The 21,691-nt window shown below is 42.4% G+C and overlaps 1 protein-coding gene across 5 annotated transcripts in view; it reads left to right on the top strand.

The window, feature by feature from the left end:
• TENM3 (teneurin transmembrane protein 3) overlaps positions 1 to 21,691 on the top strand; it is a 550,183-nt gene that overhangs the window by 460,228 nt on the left and 68,264 nt on the right. For 3 of the 5 annotated variants that reach the window (XM_066573502.1, XM_066573500.1, XM_066573503.1), the window contains 2 exons: positions 3,419 to 3,668; positions 6,868 to 6,888. In XM_066573502.1, coding sequence (XP_066429599.1) covers positions 3,419 to 3,668; positions 6,868 to 6,888 — 271 coding nt within the window. The remainder of the gene's footprint in view (positions 1 to 3,418; positions 3,669 to 6,867; positions 6,889 to 21,691) is intronic. The other 2 variants (XM_066573504.1, XM_066573501.1) reach the window with 1 other exon arrangement.

Raw genomic sequence — 21,691 nt, 5'->3', positions numbered from 1 at the left:
AGATATATGTATGCGATAGATTATTTTGTTTTAGATTTTAATGGTTTACATGTATTAAAAAAAACTTTTAGCACACTTTGTATAGTATTGTATTTCTTCCTGCATTCTTCGAGAAATAATTTTATGATTAACATCCACAACTGATGAAGGAAAACTTTAGTGAAAACTCACACATCACTCTGAAATAAACGTCTAAGGAATGTACATTTGACATGGAGTGGAACAATATGCCTTAGCAGACTGTGATCGATGTGTTTTATCAACTCCCAGAATTACTCTCCGAGGTGTAATACCAAAACAGAACATTTCTCTCACTAACCTTATTTTTAGACTTGCTATGATTTCTGATATTTGCTGTAATTAAGATGTGTATTGATTGAGGAACTAGCGCAATAGGAAAAATTCTAACTAGCTTATTACATGGTTATGTATTGGAGGGTTCCTGCAAATCAATATCTCTTTAGTGCTCGGCCGCACACAGCAAGGGTGTCACAGGAGCCTCCACAACCTTGTCAAACTTCCGTGACCTGCCTAGTCGCCAGATTTATCACCCATAGGACATGTATAGGACGATCTGGGACACCAACTTCAACAACCTATGAGTTTGCACAATCTAGATCAGCGTTTCCCAACTCCAGTCCTCAGGGACCCCCAATAGGTCATGTTTTCAGGATCTCCTCAGTGTTGCACAGGTGATGACCTGTTGGGGTCTGTGAGGACTGTAGTTTGGGATCTAGAGGCTCAGTTACCGCACATGTGGATTGCTATGCCACAGAATACCATACAGGACCTGTATGCTTCCATGCCAGTCAGTCAGGTGTGTAGCTTTCCGCAATAAATCATCCTTGAGCTCTGATTTTGTTACCATTTCTGTCAGTATTACAATCACACAGAGAAAGTTTCATTCCATTCTGACAACTTCCTCTAGGTGCTTGATTATATGAGGGCTTGTTTTTGGGGTTTTATTTGCAAGATTGTAGTTGTAGTTTCTATGGGTTAGCTATAGTTTTGTTGAGTAATTTTTCTATATTTTTTTGGTGGGAGCCCACTTGCAGACCGAGGCTTCTTAAATCCTAGCCATTACAACGGGAGCCCAGCTGTCACTCCTACTCTTTATGGCACACTTTATGTGCTCATGTGACTCTATGATGTACATATACATGACATGGAACATTAAAGGGGTTGAACCAGGATCACAAGTTAGGGAATAATGTGCTGATTGGTAGAGCTGTCACCACTTAGACCCCTGCTGATCTTAGACCCCTGATATATCCTGTCCTCCTCACCGTGGGGATACTGGAAATCCCTGCAGTGAGGAAAGACTGATTGAAGTGCTTTTCGTTCTAGCACCCTGATGCTCCATTCACTTTTAATGGGACTACCGGAGATAGCAGATTGGCAAGTGGTCAGGTATTTCCATCAGCCCCGCAGAAATGAATGGAGCGCTGACTGTGCATGCTCAACCAGTGCTCCATTCATTTTGATGTCACTGCAGAAACAGAAGTGCCCCCGCAGTGACAAGTAGAGGGGGACATGGGACCACCATTCTCGAGATCAGCTAAGTTCTCAGATGTGAGACTCCCACCAATCAGCATGTTCATTATCGCCTATAGTGAGGATCGGGGATAACTTGTAATATTGGTACGACCCCTGTAGGGGGTTAATGCAGTGAGTGGGTGCACAAAGTACTTCTACTTTACATATACTTTAAAAATCCATGCACCTTTTCTTCTATCAAGTGCTTTTTCATATGGATGTTGTGAAGTACTTTAAGTATAAGCAGTATCATTATTTTCATAGATACTTTTTGTAAAATACATTTACAGAGCGAGCACTTTATCATTATAAATACATTTTACTAAGCAGCAAATGATTATAAACTGCCTTCTGAAAATCTCATGGACTTTTCACTTTCTTTTTTTTTGCTATTCCTTGGGTAAGAACTGCAAAATAGTTGTTCCCAACTATCTAAGTATGTAGATAGATAGGTTCATCTAGCTAATTTATGAATGTCGCTGGCTCAAAGTGACAGCCGTGGACTCATCAAAGTTGTGCCTACTATTGGTTAAGAAGCTACAAATTGCTTGACTTCCTTTGAGTGATCACCATATGAGTACAGTAGCACAAACAGAAATAGTCACAGGAAGCTCTATTAAAACAAGCATGCAATATGTTCCCCCACTTAAAGGGATTTTCTGAGAACCCCTGATATTGGTAGCAGTGCGGGGGGACACTGTCTTTAAAAAAATACAAACCAAAATACTCACCTCCTACTGCATGCTGCTCTGCTACTGATCACTGCTCCGGTCTCTGTATACTTCGGGCTGTAGTGATCACGTGGATTGTTTATACTTCTAGTGTAAAGGCGTTTCTTGTCAAGTCGGTGCCTCCTGTCCTGTCTCACAGACAAGATAAGTCTGTTTGGTGTTTTTGTTATCTGGGGTGTTGCAACATCTATCTCTGAACTATTGTTCTCTATTGCATTTAGGATACACCTGATTGATAGTATGCTTGTGTAATGCCCCATTTAGGCTGGATGATAGTCATCTAAATGGCTGCACAAACACTGAAGTCATCGCTAAGATTGTTAGCGCTTGTGCAGAGCGTTTAGACTGGCAGGTCACTGCTGGATTGAAAGCTTCTTGCTCAGCGCTTCACATTCTATATAAAGTACCATGCGGGGAGCCTTTAAAATCAGCAAGAATCCAGTGATCCAGGGATGAATTTTATGCTGAATAAAGGTCAGATGTAATGAGAAGTGAACGAATAGTAAACAATTTTTTGCATTTACACGGGACCATTATCACTCAATATGTGATAATTTGAATGAATTTTGAGTGATAATCATCCCGTGTAAATTGCCCTTAAATCAATTCTGCACATATAGTTATCCATTCTATCTACCATTATTCCTTACTTCCAACTGGGGAGAGTTAGCATCACCCAAAGTTCATGATGTGGGGCCGCCCTTATCAGGGCGAGCGCTCTGTTTTAGGTAGGGTCACTTTACATCAATAGGATAGAATTAAATTTCCCATTTCCATACTTTTGGGTTTGTTAATAATATACTATGTGCATACAGGACAATAAATGATGTCCAATACAGACAAGGTGTTTTGTGCCAGCATGGACGCAACAAAGTCGTCATGCTTAAAACCTTTACGATATAATTTATTTAATGTGTGACAGTGATAAAAATCCCTAGTTCCCCTAATAGATGTTAGTGCAGTATTGGAATCTTACTAACACAAGTAAAGCTCAATATTGACCAAATGTCATTATATTGCAACCTGGTTTGTTTCAACGGTAAAAGAGGCAGGAGTATATTGTTTTCTAATTCTATTTCATGGTCTCATGAATGACTTTAGTCCTTATATTTATATATGATTATAAAGACTTCTGTTTACCTCATCTACAGGTATCCTGTACAAAGGCAATGGTGAAAACCAGTTCATTTCTGAGCAGCCACCTGTCATTAGCTGTATTATGGGCAATGGAAGACGACGCAGTATCTCCTGTCCGAGTTGCAATGGCCAGGCTGACGGCAACAAACTTTTGGCCCCTGTGACATTAGCCTGTGGAATAGATGGAAGTTTGTATGTTGGGGATTTCAACTTCATCCGCCGTATTTTCCCATCGGGGAATGTGACCAGTGTATTGGAACTTAGGTAAGTTTATCTTTGCTCATTTCTTACTCATTACAAAAAAAGGTTTCTGATATTATGAAAATGTATATATGTAAAAAATGCATAATACACAGTACACTACAATGGGAAAAATGAACATAGTTGTGATTATGTGTTGTGTTTTGGTAATGTACTCCTACAAGTTTTTGCCCATTCTATTGAATACACTACAAATTCACGGCTGACTCTAGAAGTCAAAGCTTGTTTTACTGATACGTTGCTTCAAACTCCTTATTTAGACAGATTTAAAAGATAGAATCTTAGCTTTCTGTAGATACCACTAGGGAGCGCTCACTGCGTACTGTTATACTTTGAACTCAATTATAAAACATTAAAGGTTGTTAGAATTTAGTAAAATATGGCTGATTTCTTCCAAAAACAGCATCACATCTGGTCATACGTTGCGTGTAGTATTGTAGCTTAGCCCAACTTACTTCAGTAGATTGGAGTTACAGTACCAGACACAACCTATGGGCAGGCATGTTGCTGTTCCTGGAAGAAAGCAAAGAAAGCAGCCATGTTTTTCCAATCCCAGAAACCCCTTTTAAGCTCCTAGAATCGGTCTAGTGAGACAGTCAGAATGTGTTGTTTGAAATCCATACTTATACAGCAGATTTAAAGCTCTGTATCAAAAAAGTAGATCTATGACCACCATAAAGAAGTATTATAGGGCCACTCTGGCAAAAACTGATTTTCCCATTCCTGCTTCCCTCCTCAGATTGCCTGTCACACTCTGGAGGTCTTCTCTGCGTATTCCGGCCACTTCCATGCAGTGTAGCACCCTGTCTGATGCTTATCAGGCATCATCTTGATGTAAAGATTTTTGCTTTCAGTTTCACATCAATTAAATGATGCATCAGCACAGCATTACACGAACATCTAGAGACTGCACCATCCCTACTGCAGGGAAAACACTGACATTACATTCTAAATTCACCTAAATAAACTAAAGACCATAAGTATACAGTCAGAAGGAGGGGTTGTGATCTGCACTATTATCACTATGTGACAGGAGCTGTGTGATCACTATTAGTAACTGTGAGAGCAGTTTTTGTGGTAGGGTCCATGTAACAGCATTACGCAGACTGAGAAACTGACTAGAAACTGAACACATAACCCCAAATAAATCTGAGCTTTCCAGAATTGAGATCACATGAGCATCTGGGGACAAAAGTTTCAGATAGAGAGAAAAAACTAACCAAGGAAACACTAGCAACTTTTCTTGGTCTTAAAAGGAACCTGTCACTAGATATGAGCACCATAAACTAAGTTATTGTACTCCTATAGCAGGTTGCCTGGAGTCTGGGGGGTATTTCTTATACTTGCCTGGCTCCCTAACCCAGCACTGTCACCCTTGCAAGCAATCAATGGGATTGCACGCAAACAGCATGCAGCAAGCAGTCTGGCTGCACGGTCTGTGCTGACTTTAAGGGCTGGCGAAGCTGAATTGGGTTTACGGTGCTCATACCTGGTGACAGATTCCCTTTAAGGTCGGAGGTTCATTTTAAACTGGCGGATTTCAATGAGACTGGTTACAGTCTAATGTATATAAGGACTGGGATGTTGAAGGAATCAAAGACTCATAGGTTGGATTTGAATCTATCTAAACCGTCTTTTTCTCCAGAGATAAGCAAACCCACGTATTGGGCACCCGTAGTCAAGTGGACTATATTAACAAAACACTACACATGCATGCTGCTTTTGATTCTCTGTAGCTGCATGCGGATTACTGCCAATTGCTGGGCAACAATTCCAGATGAAGCCCAGCAATTTGCGGGAATCTGCTACTGAATACAGTGGATCAACCGCAGCATGTACAGGCATCTAATGCAACTGTGTATTAATAAAATTACCTGGTACATAGTAACCAGTACAGTAAATATCCTGCTTCTTGTAGGGAATCATTTGTGCTGCTTAAGATGGTGGCATATGGGAGCTCTTGTGAAGAAAAATATGGCATGTTAAGCTCCTTTCTACCACCACAGAAAGAAATAATTACTCAAAAGGATAACTCCACCCCAAACTGAAAATCTAATATTCCCTAAATGTTCTTAATCCATTTTTTTTAAACTTGTGAGCAGACAAAAAAAAAATTGTTGTGTTGCCCATAGCAACCAATCAGAACTCAATTTTTATTAGTTAAACTGCTCTGAAAGAGTAAAGCTGCGATGTGATTGGTTGCTATGAGCTGCCCTGATATCATTAGAGGAGTTGTACCAAGTTATAAAGTTATCCTTCTCCACAGGTTAGCAGACAAGTTTATGAATGGTGCTAGTGCGACTACTAGGTCCCACTCTGATATCAAGAAGGGGGGTTCCGAAGATTCCCGGATGAATAACTCAGTGATCACTGAAGTGCGCCTCCATTCATTGCAATTACGGTGTCGGAGATTGTGGAGTGCTCGTACTCAGCAAGTTCCGGCACTTACATTAAAATGAATTGAGTGGTGCTGCTCCTTTTCGGAGACCTTCGGGACCTCCATTCTCGTGATCGGTGGGGATTCCAGTGGACAAACCCCCACCCATCATAAAGTTGTCCTCCATCCTGTGGATAGGGGATAACCTATACCTTGCTATGACCCCTTTAATACTGATTTTGTATTTGTTACAGCAGTTTGGGGTTATATTTAGTGATAGCTGGAGTATTTAAAGGAAATTTTTGATTAACCATTGAATAGATGATGACTTATATGCATGTGCATGCTATGTTGCGATTACTTTTAATTGATTACTATATTTTTTTCTTTAATTTCTGCTGCCTAGGAGGTAAATAAATGTATTTTTCCCCACATTGAATAGCATATTATGACCTTTGATTGTTCATTGTTCGAGGATTTCTCATACGTGAGACTACAGTTAGCCTGGGAGTTTACTTAAAGAAGGGAGGGCCAGCTTTATTAGTGTCATTGACAACTACTTATGTAGCACTAATAGCAAAATGACTAGAACACAAACGCGAGAAATGTTCCAAAAATAACAATCAAAGTAACCTCTCTCTGACGTATTTGTTATTTTCTCCAAAAACAGTTAATTAAAATCTCATTTCATGCAGTCTCCAAATTCTGTGGCATGCAAATTGGGTTACCCATCATCCCTAATCATCTCGATCCATTATCATTGTGTGCGTCGTCAAACAGCATTTGATTTACTGTTGCTCTTTTCTCTTTCATGCTTTCACCAAGAAATAAAGATTTTAGGCACAGGTAAGAATGTAGAATACGCAACGCACGTACCTCCTTGATGTCCAGAATTAATGCGCATTGCCTGACTGATCTTCCTTGCATTGTGCACCATTGTGTGTGTCAGGCACAGATGGATGTTCCTTTGAAAGGAAGTTTTTGCATAACGCATCATAGACTGGAATATTCTTATCTGAAGGTCCTAGAAATGAATATTACATTAAAACATACTGTTTTTCTGACCTGTGTTTTGGCTGCGAAACTGGACAGAGACAGGTGCTGCGGCATGATCAAAGGAAATTGTCTAGCAGGTACAAGAGGATGGAAAGACAAGGCTTTGTTCCACATATGCCCCAGCTGCGAAGCTTTGTTATATAGCCCTTGTGGTCCCTGACTAGTCAGAATTGTGATCCTAACAAGGAAGTTTTTATCAAAGTATCCCTGAGCGAAGAATGAAGTTAGTCCTTTATCCCAAAAAAAGGTACTGTGATACAATGGGGGCCAATTTATTCACAACTTTAAAGGGAGCCCATCATCAGAGGATTCTGTATATATGTCTTAAATAGGCACAGGTAATCACTTTCCTACCTCTCTACAGCTATTATTTATTCTCTCAGTTACGTTAACTCTTCAGTGCCTGTATGTCAGGAAGGCTTCCATGGTCTTGTTCTAGAGAGGATATACCCGGACTGGTGGTGTGTAAAGCTCTCTCCTTAGGTTATACGGTAGAGTTAACAAATATTGCCAAATTGTTTCATAGATTGAGGTGCTTGCTGCAGGAAATAGTTAGCAAAATATGTCACTTTTTGACTATGGTGACAGACCCTTGTGGTGTTGTATGACATGTGCTATCTCATATATTTCAACCACTGCTGATCTGGATGTGATATTGGTGCATGCTCCTGTTCTATTGCCCATCGTAAGGTTCTTGGAATATTATGGAGACATCATTTCTAAACTAGGTTATATTAAAGTAGCGATAGTCCCACCTGCAATAAATAGACCAATCTGGGATAGTCACATATGCACAGTAGGCTTAGGGAGTAGTCACATAAAGCACATTTTGTCCAGATATTTCAGTGACTTTCCCATTCATCTAATTGGGGCTCCATGCACATGGTGCTGAAACTATCGCATTCACAGGTATAGCAGAGGTTTTACAGTCACAGGTAATCTCTGCAATGCACCTGCTGCATGTGAATATACTCTAAAAGGGCCAAGTGGTTATGGCTATGGCTGTTAGTGGGACGTATTAAGTCTTAGTTGTCGGGGTATATTCTCACGAGACGTGTTGTGGTAATCTAAGCACATAATGCAGAATTAACCCCTTTCAGATGTATCAACTGCATTCTTCAGTCAATAAAATATCTTCAAATCAGTAAGCCATGTATAAACTTATGGTGAAGTAGTGCAACTGGTTGTGTCATCCTTAAGTGGAGGATCCCTCTCTGATAGCAACTGTTTACATTTACACTATCTTACCAAAGGTGATTGGACACCTGAGCAAGAATCAAAAGTAGTATTTATTTCCATATGTTAATACCTAGCGGGGCCTCCTTTGGCCCTAATGACATCAAATACTCTCCATGACATACTTTCTACTAATGTCTAATATACTTCAGCTGGTATTTCCCTCAATTCATCCTGCAAACATCTGACTAGTTCTTTAAAAGAAAATGTATTCTGTTCTTATTTGCTGACTCAATGTTCCAGTTCATCCCAAGGATGTTCAGTAGGGTTCAGGTCAGAGTAGTCCAATCAACCAATGTAAAACAGCATTGGATTTGTAACAAGGCGCGTTGTTTTGTTGGAAGTATTACTTACCATGCCCAGAGTATTGGCACATTGTCAGTAGCACATTATTGTCTAGAATGTCGGGGTACACTGCCATGTTCATGGTTCTTGCACTACAACCCATGGGCTGAGACCATTCCACATAAAACATCCCATACCATAATAGAACTTCCCCATACGTAACTGTTCGCACAACACACACCAGCAAAAGGCATTCCCCAGGCATCCTCCACACCCAGGTATGTCCATCTAATTTGAGGATGGAGTAGCATAATTTATCAGCCCATAGAATTTTCTTCCATTGTGCAATGGTGACGCTCCTTGCATGATTGTAGACAGGCTGATGCAGTGCACTTTGTAATAGATAGTTTGTGTGCAGCAGCATAACCCATTTATCCAATAATGTGCAGTTCCCATTACAAACTATAGCTATCTTTTCTCCTTAGGGAGAGCACCTAGACGGTGAGTGAGGAGACACAAAAGGCCATTCATGCACCTCTGGGTAATATGCAAATAACGGAGATGGAATAATACCTCCACAGTGCCACCAATTGTTTCTGACCCCCGTCCCAGGCCTCTCACTAGCAAAGCCAAACTCCTACTGTACACTGAGGAAAGGCAAATACCCTGACACAGCTGTCTGTGCATGGAGTCTGGCTTTGCTTTTAACCCCTTCCCGCTCCATGACGTACCGGTACGTCATGGGAGCCTGGTACTTCGCGCAAAATGACGTACCGGTACGTCATCGGGATAGCGCGAGATCGTGACTGACCTCGCGCTATCCCGCAGCGGGAGCCGTCTGTCAATCACTGCCGGCGTCCCGCTGCAACAGCGGGGGGCATCGGAGATGCGCCCCCCGCTGTTAACCCCTTCCCTGCCGACCCCCGCACAGAAATAGAGCATGCCGCGATTTGCTTGCCACGCGAGATTTCGCGCGGCCAAATCGCGTGCGTCTGCATAGGATTGCGTTTGTTAATGCAATCCTATGGCAGCTTCCAAGGGCAGAAATTCCGTGGGAAATCCCGCCGCGGAATTTCCACCCGTCTGCAGGCGGCCTATATCAGTTTCTGTCCTCCAAAAAAAGGAGCGGAGAGACGGACACCCTGAACTGAACCCTAACGCAGTGGTGAAAGTAGCCTAACTGAATAAGAATTGTCTTGGCATGTTTATATTCTTTATATATTTGTCATTTCTTTTTATAAAACAGAATAAGACTTAAGTTTCATTGCTCAAAGTAATAGAAATACAATGATTTGCCAATGGGGTCCTTAGCAAATGTATATTCTAACAAGTGTCCTGTACTTTCTAATTACCCTGGATTGAGGTAGTTCAGTTGCCATAATATTCATACTAGTTTATTTATATGCTGTACAAGTCCTCTGAATAGCAGCCAATTGTATGCTTGTGCTGCTTCTCCCAGCCTCATTGCCTTTCAATCTCTGTAAGAAACATTGTGTATATTACTGTTATTACATTGAATAACAGATTTGAATTATTCCTTGTATTGGTGAAACAAGGCATTTTGGCACCTAAGGCAAAGATCTATATTGCTTTGTGTTAGACCCAGCTGCATAGAAATGAAGCAATCACATGGTAAGGCTTATATTTTAGCTACCGTGCATTTTTTTAGGCTTATATTTCCTTGATAGAGTTCAAAAAAGCTAATAATATTCAGGTCTAAAGGACTGCAGATGCTGAAAGATTAAAGGCACATTTGTTAGTAGAAACTCATTGAGTGCTGGCCTTGTGCTATTAAAGGGGCTGCCCGGTCTTGGAAAAGCTTCAAAGTCATAAAAAGGTTATTTAGCTTTCTAACATACTTTGTCATTTAATTCCGCATCAAGAACTCTGCTTGTTGTCGGTAAATGTAAACATTCTTATTTACATCCAGAGTCTGAAAGCCTAAACAGATGTAGCCCTAGTCATAAATGATAGTTTGTTGCAATGTGGCCAATGTTGGACAAATACTGTGAGCTAAACACCACAATAGCGCAAATCTCTTTCCTATCTTAGGCCGGCTGCACACGGCCGTTATGGGTTCTGCTGTGGAATTCCGCGGCGGAGCCCGCCACGGCACCCCCCAGAGACCCCAATACTTACCTGCGGATCCAGCGTCTTCCGTCCAGCATGACGCTTCGGCGCGCATGCGCAATAGAGCGCGTGATGCGCTGGCCGCGACATATGACACGCCTACAGCGTCACATGACGCGCCGGCCGTGGCTGGTGGTGGGCGGGGAAGCGGTTTCACACTATCTACCGCTGTGCTACAGCGGAAGATAGCGTGACGGACGGCTTGCATTGACTGCAATGGAAGCCGTCCGCGCGTACACCCGTGACAAATAGAGCATGCCGCGGGTGAGGACGGGTGAATTCAAGGTGCAGAATTCCGCGATGGAATTCCGCACCGTGAGCACTGTGCTATTAGGTTCAATAGAACCTAATAGCTGCGGGCAACGCGGCGGATTTTTGCTGCGTATTACACGGCGGAAATCCGGCCGTGGGAAGGAGCCCTTAATGGTTTACTAAAATGCATCAGTATAGAAAGGGTTGCTTATACATTTTTTCAGCCTCTGGGCTCAGTCACACGGGCGCCTCTCTGCATGACCAGCTCCATTGCCGGCTATGTGTTCTTTCTTCCGACGGTGCGGAGAGTCGTCAGCACCTGCAGTGCAGCGGTCTTAATCCTGCAGAAACATCGCAGCGGAATCAGCCCAAGTGCCCCCCAGAGACCCTATACTCACCTGCCCGGACCCGCGTGAGTGTCTTGGACGCTGAGCATGCACAGTGCAGCGCATAACATGCTGGCACTGGGCTGGGACACGGATTCCCATGATACTTCTGCAGTGCTCACTGCGTAAGTATTGCTGGACGGGCAGCTTCCATTGACTGCAGTGGAATCCGTCCGTGCGATTTTCCGCACAGAATTAAACAAGCTGCAATTCTCCCCCTGCAGGTATAAAATCGCAGTTGATTTCTGCTCGTGGGCAGGGGAGAATCGTTTAACACAGCATGTCTATGAATGGACATTGCTGCGGAATTCGTGGCGAGTGTCTGACCGTGAATTCTGCAGCGATAATCTGTCCATGAGCATTCGGCCTAAACTTGGGCTGCCTTGTAGACTATTAACAAATTTGCCAAAAAAACTCACTTTCTGAGGGATTATCCCATGAAATGGACTACAAATATGACACAGTTAAGCTAATTTGCTTTAAGGGCTATTCAAAGTTTATATATACTATAATACTGTATGTTAAATAGGTACTATCAATCAACAGACTTTCTATAAATCAATAGTGCAAGTGATTATAAGAAACTTTGTAATATGTCTAATTAGAGACAAATGCGTCTTCCATCACACATGAGCCACCATTTTGCCTCGTTCATGCCTCCTAAACTGATTATTCACCCTCAATTTTCCACTAAAAATCGGTTCTGAGAGATGAGGTGGGTTATCAGGTTAAATGCTACCCATTAAAGTCTATGGAGAGAAGGAGAGGAGGAGGATGCTGGAGTGAGATAGAAGCAGGCACGCAGGGAGGATGCTGCAGCTTCTTGTGTGTTATCTCACCCAAGTACAGTACTAGATTCACAGCTACATTGCTCAGTACTGCTGTATAATATCCTCCATGCTACTGCTTCTGTGTGTGAGAGATAGAGATAGGGACGTGAGATCTCTATGTGTGCTGTGAATGGGAGACATCATAGCTCCACCCACCAGCTCAGGGAAAAATGAGAATTAGAGATACTGCCTGCAAAAAAAAGACTAGTGAAAAATGCAGCTTATAAGACATATAATGGCCCCATATAATGCTACTCCTCATGTAGACACCCAGAAAAGTCATCTGGAAAGTTAAGTACAGTAAAGCCCTTATGTACACAGGTCACAAAGTCCTTATGTACACAGATTCTGGATCCTGAATACAGAAGTATGGAATATAAAATATGTGAATTTATACTATATGTGTCTCCAAATTCCACACATGCAGTTGGCACACAGAATCTGTGAGAAATTAAATGGCATAGAATATTGCATGCCTTTCTACAGAAGTATTACCACAAGCATTGCCTCAATAGGTGTACCCTGCATAGTGGCACAAAGTGTCTATGAGCAGTTACTTGTAAATAGTGAGCAGGGAGGATAAGGACTTGGGCGATGTTCTTTCCAAACTGGGTGATCCAAAACAGCAGCAAATAAATCTAGCTGTATAACACCAAATAATTTGCTATAATTAGCTAAGGTAGTGAATAGGCTTACAGTAACATTCCTGAAGTCTAGGGTAGTGAAAAAGTTATTTGTTGTTAGTATCTCTGGTGGTCTATGGCAGAGAAGGGGTTAATGTTAATATGCCTGATGGTCTAGGGCAGTGAAAGTTATAATGTTGAATACCTGTTGTCCAGTGAGTTACCTGCCCCTCCAGGGTTCATTGATGTCCCTGAAGCCGGATGGCTGAGACTAAGGGTGAATGCACACGGGTGGATTTGAATTGTGGAATCCGGAGCGGGCGATCATCTCCAGATTCCGCAGCAAATACCACCCATGTCATGCCATGCAAAAGTGATTTTTCATGCATACAAACGGAAACCAATTGCGGTTTCCGCTCACGGATGAAAAATCGCAGCATGCTCCATTTTCCTGCGGTGTCCGCATGGACGGCTTCCATTGTAGTCAATGAAAGCTGTCCAACCTGCGTCCCATCTGCAATTAACATTATGGACGGGCCGTGGATTCCGTGGGAAAAGCAGAAGTTTAAAAAAAAATCTGTACTGCGCATATCCAACGGGGAGCTGTGCAGACCATCCGCAGTACAGATAAAGATCAGGAAAGCAGGTACGTGCGGACACTGCTGCTGCCAGAGCTAGACTCTGCTGCGGGATTCCACATATGGAATTTGGCTCTGCCATATGCATGCAACCTTAAATGGACAACCTGTTCTCCCTCTCAAGCAGACTGGTCCCAATAGCCCTTCATCTCACACAGACAGCTCTCTATGGCCCCTCTGTCAATGGCTGTTCTTTATCGCTGCCTCTGACAGACAGCTCCTTATGACCCCCTCTTTTACAGACAGCTCCCCCCTATTTCACATTGCCTTTTAGTCTTTCCATTCTACAAAGCTGAACACTAATAGTTCAATTTCCTACTTCCTCCCCACAATAATGAGCGCAGGGAAGATAAAGAGGACCATTCAGCAACTGTACGGTTGCACAATTCTCCATATGATTGGAAAGAATGCTTCCTCAGCACTCTGTCCGATCATTAAGAGGAGAGGTCAGGAGGTCCGCACAGCGGCAGATGCCCTCTGAGCAGGGCAAGTGTTGTAAGCTGCCGTACTACTGCACAGTGCCTGTGAGTCTGCATTATGGACCTGCTATACAACTCTTTGCATATATATCAGTTATATGAATGAGGCCTTAAAGGCGTCGAATTCCATGAGAGCAGTGCCTGTAATGCCAGCTAATGTATGTCAGCTTTCAGCTCTGTGCACACTTACAATGGTCCAGCAAACCCCACCCATGAACTATTGATGAACTATCCTGAGGATAGTTTGGACCTGTACAATCTCGTTAAACCAATATGTTTGATTACATGGATATCCTTTATGAAGGTTTCCTATGATTTTCTGGAAGGTATTGAGGTCTTGTTTTTTGTTTTTTTTTGGTTTTTAGCAGAACAATTAAAAAGCCGGAATGTTCAGCCTCCTAAATTCCTATTGATACAGTCCTTTCTCATCATCATAAATGTAACAATGCTGGATGTTCGTCATAATGCTCCTTAGAAACCACATACCTTGCCTGTGTTGTTTTTAAGCCAGCAAAATCAAAAAAGATGCTTTTTGCAATTGCTCTAAAGGGAGCCAGATCAGATGAAAAATTTCTGCAACTTAATTACCTTTGCTGCTTTGATAAAAAAAAAAAAAATCTCGATGCTGTGTGTATTTCTTCATTCATCTGTTGGGCTTAGTAGACTACAGATAGGGATCTCTAATTTTTTCCATTAATTTCTTACAACACAGGCTGCCAAATAGTGTTTCAGCAATGAAAATTGAGAAGGGGATTTGACTTCTTGCATAATGATTATGGCAGAGTTAAATCTGCATGCTGGAGGCGGATAGAACTGTAACAAAGATCGTTATCAGTTTGGCACACCGCGTCCCGTTCTTCGCGAATCGCTCTTGTATTTGAGTGAGGAGAGTAGTGAGTGCTTTCTGAGATGTGAACATTAAGAAATCTATTTAAATAGAAGACTTCAAAGAAACTGGTAAAGCTCATTTTGAGATTTCACTTCAATAGGCTTGCATTTAAAACATGCTTTTACTTTGATTTATAGAATATTGTGTGTACTTGTTTGCATTTTAGAGATCTTTTTAGTTGGCTTCATTTTTCTCAAGGATGAGAATAACAGCACAATGGCATTAATTATAGTGCGGAGCTGCGTGGCAGGCAGAGTGCTGTAGGTTCACATCACATTTGGGGTGAATGTTCTACACATGGCCAGGAATTCTTCCACATATATGATAACATGACGGAGACCTTTAAGACCTAAACACATGCTTGAAGAGAATTTTGGATCATTTTGACAATTGAGATACAATAAAGATACATTATAACAGGAAGACACAGAGAATGAACACCTGCATCAAAGCTAGACCTGTTTTCATAGTTTTACAGCATTTATTATGTTATATTGGTGCACAATGTTTTGCTGTATCTACTATATATTATGATTAATGTAAGGCACGCAATTTTTTGAGACCCCACATAGGATCTTGGGGAGACGCTAGAAGTAGAGATGAGCGAGCATACTCGCTAAGGACAATTGCTTGAGCGAGCATTGTCCATAGGGAGTATCTGCCCGCTCGGAAGAAAAGGTCCGGCTGCCAGCGTGGGTGAGAGGTGAGTTGCGGCAGTGAGCAGGGGGGAGCGGAGGGAAAGAGGGAGAGAGAGATCGCCCCTTCGCTCTTCCCTGCTCTCCCCCGCCGCTCCCCTTCGGCAGCCAAATCTTTTCTTCCGAGCAGGCAGGTACTCGCTAAGGGCAATGCTCGATCGAGTAATTGCCCTTAGCGAGTATGCTCGCTCATCTCTAATTAGAAGTTCATAGGGGTTATAGGGGTGTGACACAGTGGAGCGTGCATGCGAATGCCAGCTGAGTGAGTAAGGGAAGATGGTTCTTCTACGGCCAGCTGACCGTGTGACTAATGCTACAGTCCTGTTTTTGAGGCATATGCAGCAGATTAAACAGACTAAATTAGAAGAGCCTAATTGAGAGAGACATTTTCCTCCCCTGAGTCAACCTGACCAGTGGCTATTGAGAGTCTCTTGTGATTTGAGATGCCAAAAAGGGTCCTGTAGCTGCCCGCTCATGTGTAAAGTTGGGCTTTAAGTTATGTCTGTTAAACTACAAATATGTCAAGTAAAGATTCTTTAGTTTCCGCACCTCCTGGCTACAACAGTTTGTTGAATCTTCCAGCTATTTCCTAATGCGGCTGGTCTGCAGCCTGTGTTAAGGCCACCATTACCTTGGGACACATAAATGTATACTTACTGTAATACTATCTAAAAGCTACAAGAATATATAAGATAAGTGATTTAATAGCAGTTCCAACATAAAGCTGTTACGTAAACGTCAGTGCAGGGCGCAAGTCCAGCAACGCTCCTAGACGTCAACAACACGTCAAACCTTCCATGATGCAATTAATGTCTGCAATGGACGCATATATACAAGAAATAAGACACCAACATGTGGGAAACGCCAATATAGCAGTGGGAACACTTTTCCTAGCAAACCTTGGCTTGGCTGGCCCTGTCTAAAAGAAGGGAGATCGTCCCAATAGGAATGGACCACGTTTTGAACTTGGGGGACTTAGCTTGTCCCTAGTTTGAGGATAGGGTAGGATATATAGTAAATGGAAATGCTATCTATACATATATATATAATAACACAGCTAAGCAAAGATGTATAAACGCCACCATAAATGTATCACCACTGATACTTAGCTGCAGATGACCACTGCTACACCAGACACTTCAGGCAGGGAAATAACCAGAATGCATGTAAAGGCTGATCAAGAATAAATGCACTTCCATTATGACTGATTGGGTGGCGAGGGGTAACACCTTCCTGTCAGCTAATCAGTCCATAGACAACCTGAGATATTGTAGCAGAGAGGAGAGAAGGAGGAAACATTAAACACTGAGGGATTCCCAACAGGCAACACTTATGGGAACTTCTGCTGTGACAGGAAAAGCTGAGAGATTCCTGACAGATGACACCTAAGGGAAAGAGGTATTCATTGGCACTGAGCTGCAAGTGACAGGAGTCATCCACTAAGGGTGTGATCACATGGAGCAAACTTCATGATTGTGGCCGGCACGCCACAACAAAAGGATTATTAGTAGAGATGAGCGAGCACCAAAATGCTCGAGTGCTCGTTACTCGAGTCGAACTTCCCGCGATGCTCGAGGGTTCGTAACAAACCCCATTAAAGTCAATGGGCGACCCGAGCATTTTTGTATATCGCCGATGCTCCCTAAGGTTTTCATTTGTGAAAATCTGGGAAATTCACAAAAGTGATGGGAACGACACAGAAACGGATAGGGCAGGCGAGGGGCTACATGCTGGACTGCGTCTCAGGTTCCCAGGTCCCACTATTAAGCCACAATAGCGGCAAGAGTGAGCCCCCCCCCCCCCCCCCCGCGCGTCTGGCCGGCAGTTCTCCTCCTGAACTGCTTTCTGTAGTATTCAGCAGCCGGGGATTTAAAATCCCCGCCTGCTGAATGAGCTGCCTCTGATTGGTCACAGCGTCACCAATCAGGGGCAGCTCTCACTCACACCCATTCATGAATAACATGAATGGGTGTGAGTGAGAGCTGCCCCTGATTGGTCCCTGCGCTGAGCCAATCAGTGGCAGCACTCACCCATTCATGAATTCATGAATGGGTGTGAGTGAGAGCTGCCTCTGATTGGTGAGGCTGTGACCAATCAGAGGCTGCTCATTCAGCAGGCGGGGAATTTAAATCCCCACCTGCTGAATACTACAGAAAGCAGTTCAGGAGAACTGCCGGCCAGACGCGGCTGAACTCCGGCTGCAGCGGAAAGGTGAGTATACATTTTTTTTTATTTTTACACATTTTAGGATGATTTTCAGGTAAGGGCTTATATTTTTAAGCCCCTCCCGAAAATTCATCCCGCGCTCGCCGGCAGCCCATTGCTTTCAATGGAGCCGGCTGTATTGCCGGCTCCATTGAATTCAATGGTCAGTGCTCGTTTAATCGAGACGAGTACCGCGTGGTGCTCGTCTCGAGTAACGAGCATCTCGAGCACTCTAATACTCGAACGAGCATCAAGCTCGGACGAGTATGCTCGCTCATCTCTAATTATTAGTTGAAGAAGTTTGCTTTTACTGCAAGAGATTGATGAAAGGATAATTGTCCCATTCCCTGTTTGCCTGGTAAGCTGTGTTTTATATAATATTAAGTCATCACCCACTGGTTATTATTGTCAATCGATGAGGGTCCCACACCACCAATCATTATGTGTACTGTAACTGCCATAGATTTGTAGAGAGCGGTGGTGTGCATGCTCAACCCTTGGTCCACACAGACTCTTCCTCACTATGGCCTGAGGCTGGGAATGGACTACAGACTGGGTTCCCCTACTCTGGCGATTCATTGGCATCTGAGACCCAGACCAGTGTATCATTATCAGCTATCCATTGGGTAGATAGTAAGTGTTTTCCATTTAAATATCTCTTTAAGTTATATAGATAGTCCATTTATTTTTAATTAATACATTCAAGATTCTTCAGGGTGTTGCTTAAAAATCCTCAATACTGCCCAGTGAACTCTGCTAAGTACTGCACTCCTCTGCACGGCCCAGAGTAATGACGGCATTTTCCAAAATACATAGAAAAGACACTGAACCAGCAGGGGATGTTATTGGTGGACTGAAGAATTCTGAAAGCCACTGAGTGCAAGAGTAGCAAAACAAAATAATGACAACATTTCCATGTGCTGATCGTGTGTAGATATCAAATAGAAAGTGATCTTCAAACATGGACTGCAAGCGGTTTTAACTTTCATGAACTACAAACAAGTGTATGTTCTCGCTTTAACGGAGTAAACGAAACTTTTCATCTTGGAACAACTTTGCTTTTGTATAGAACTTAATTGCATATATGTTGCTTTAACATTTACCCCAAAATGCCCCCGTAAAAGACCATAAACAATTGGCTTGACATCACTTAGGACTGTAATTGGCACCTAAAAAGAGATTAAAGCTTTCCTACAGTGATAATGGCATTTACAGTAATATATCGCTGCAACTTTTCAAAGACAGGGAAAGAGCATAATATCTTGCCAGTGGTAAAGGAGAATCTTATCACAGAAGGGATTAAAGATTGCATAAACACCTACATCAGGTTACTATGGCAACCGTGATGGTTTCAAAAAGATTTATACTGTTCTAATGGATGTATTACAATAGTTGTCAGTCATAGAAACTCCACGTTTATTCTTTTAAGTGCGCATCCATATTTTCCCCTCTCCTGAAAGGTTTAATGTCTCTTTTTCCTTCAACCTTTTGTTGCGCTTTGGAAGTGGCATTTTCACAGATCTCCACATTTATAGATCTGTTTCATAACTGAATCAGTCAATATGTCAATCTTTTCTCTTACCAGATGATGAAGACTATTGCAAATAATTTGCAAATTGAAATATCACTTAAAAAGTAATTGTTCTCATAACATGTTTATTCTTGGATGCAATCATTATCTATGTATAAACATAGTCTGACGCAACCAAGATTCCATAGTCAGACTTCTCCTTAGACTGGGTAGGAATAAAGTCTTTATAGAGTAACTTTGGCTGAAGGCATACCTACGATAAGACTCACAACCTCTAGAACTTCTACTAGACAGTAGAATTCAATGAATGGCTAAGCGCTGCCTCTGATTGGCTGAGAGTTGTGACCAATCACAGGCAGCGCTCAGCTGTCATTCAATGGATGAACGCTGCCTGTGATTGGCTGAGCGCTTAGCCAATGACACCAGTGATTTCTGGGGGTGGGGATTTTTAAATCCCTGGCCTCCAGAAGACAGAAGAAGACTGCCATGCCAGAGAGAAGAGCCGGACAGCTCTTCTAGGTGAGTATAATTCTTTTTTTTTTACTTTTTTTTATAGCTATGGAAGATCTTCAGGTATGGGCTTATATTTCAAGCCCTTCTCCAAAAATCATCGCTGCGGAGGTTGCCTGCAACCCACTTCTTTCAATGGAGCTGCAGCAGTGCCGACCCCATTGAAAGCAATGGGATAGCATCACGGACTTTTCCCATAGCTGTGACAGCTGTGGTAGGGGATTCCTTTATCCCCGCAGTCCCCGCGGGGTTGAAGGAATCCCCTGCAATAGCTGTCACAACTGTGTCAGAAGTCCATGATGTACTTCCTATGTTTACAATGGCGCAGGCGCTGCTGCCTCCGGCCCTTTTGAAAACACTGAGCGATATCGCAGATTTTTTCTCTGTGCTGTGAGACTTAGAAGTAAAATTACAAATTAGTATGGAACCATTGAAAATCATTGGTTTCATAATTAGCAATGAAAAAAGACTTCGGCAGCATCCAGGGTGCAAATTGATATCCAAAGTTTTATTCCCCCATCACAGAAAAACAGGCAACGAAATCTTTCTTATTGCTGCATGTGATTTTGGTGATAAGGATCCATTCATCTGTTTCTTTGGCTACTGCATAATCTATGCCCAACCCTTGGAGGGATATACAATTTGTGCTGCTGGCGACCTGCTTTCATTGGTTTCATAATTATGTGTTTTCACTTGCTTTCGTATCACAGGAAAAATATCAGTAGTGGGTAGGCACCCTAATAGTGTGCACATCTAAAATCTCTGCTGAGGCTGGCCTCACAGTTCACTGTGTAGGAGTCACAGTTTTGACTGACATAAGCTTTCTCACAGTGTTGTCCAGGATCGGAAGGGAAACTCCCCGCTCTTTCTGGCTCTTATTGCAGCCACTGTTCTTCACTCGCTCAGGACCATGGAGTGACTGTTCCTCTCTATCCCAGGTAATACCATCTCCAGCTTCCTCTAATTTTCTTCCTGCATCAGTTCAGCTCACTACACAGTAAAAATGGTCCTTTTTATATCAGAGCATCATCCAATCAGTTGGTGTTCCATGAGCATGCTCAGTTCCGTTGCATCAAATTTTGGTGCAACGTTTGGCACATGTCTCCCATTACAACTTAATGGCAATATTGCACATTGGGGTCAATCCCTTGACCATTAACCCTTTCCAATCCACTGTCTGACCTCTGAAGACATTATGATAAAGCTGTACAGCTCCGATGTTGGCAGACATCCGTCAGGGTTCTCTTACTGTATATTGCCAGCCTCCCTGCTGTCGGAGCCTATACAACATGTCACCTCATGCAGTACTGGCTTTAGCCAGCATATTGCGCCATTGTATAACAGCAGAAAAAGAGTAAGCCCCCTAGAAAAATCAGGATGCAAATTGAATTGGAAAGGGTTAAAAGGGATGGTATGTGTACTAGACTTGTATGAAGAAATAGTCTTGTAAATACAAAACCTGTGTCTATCCAGCTGTTGGATAACATTAAGTGTAGTGCCCAACTTAAGACTTATGTCTCCCCAAATAATAGGGAAACCATAGAACTCAGTTCTTCTTAATATATATATATATTTTAATCTATCCAAAGAACCTAATGACTGCTTTTTTTCTTACTTGTATTTATTCATGGTGAGTTTCCCTGCCAGCTGACCAAGTTGGACTACAGCAATTACGGATACATGTGAATGATCATAGTACCTTGATAACATCTGATTTAATCATATCTGAACAGCATTAAAATGTTTCTGGTTGAATTTGTCCATCATGTGGAAAAATATGATTTTACTGTGGGATGAAATTCCTTATTTTCATAATAGGAGAACATGGTTACAGGCAAATGGATGGGCATGCCTATAACAGAGGCCTAGTGGGCATTAGAAATATGTGTTTGCTGGTTATGTGA

Source organism: Eleutherodactylus coqui, chromosome 7 (assembly GCF_035609145.1).
Source record: "Eleutherodactylus coqui strain aEleCoq1 chromosome 7, aEleCoq1.hap1, whole genome shotgun sequence".
Lineage (NCBI taxonomy): Eukaryota > Metazoa > Chordata > Amphibia > Anura > Eleutherodactylidae > Eleutherodactylus > Eleutherodactylus coqui.
This window is presented reverse-complemented; position numbering and strand designations above follow the sequence as displayed.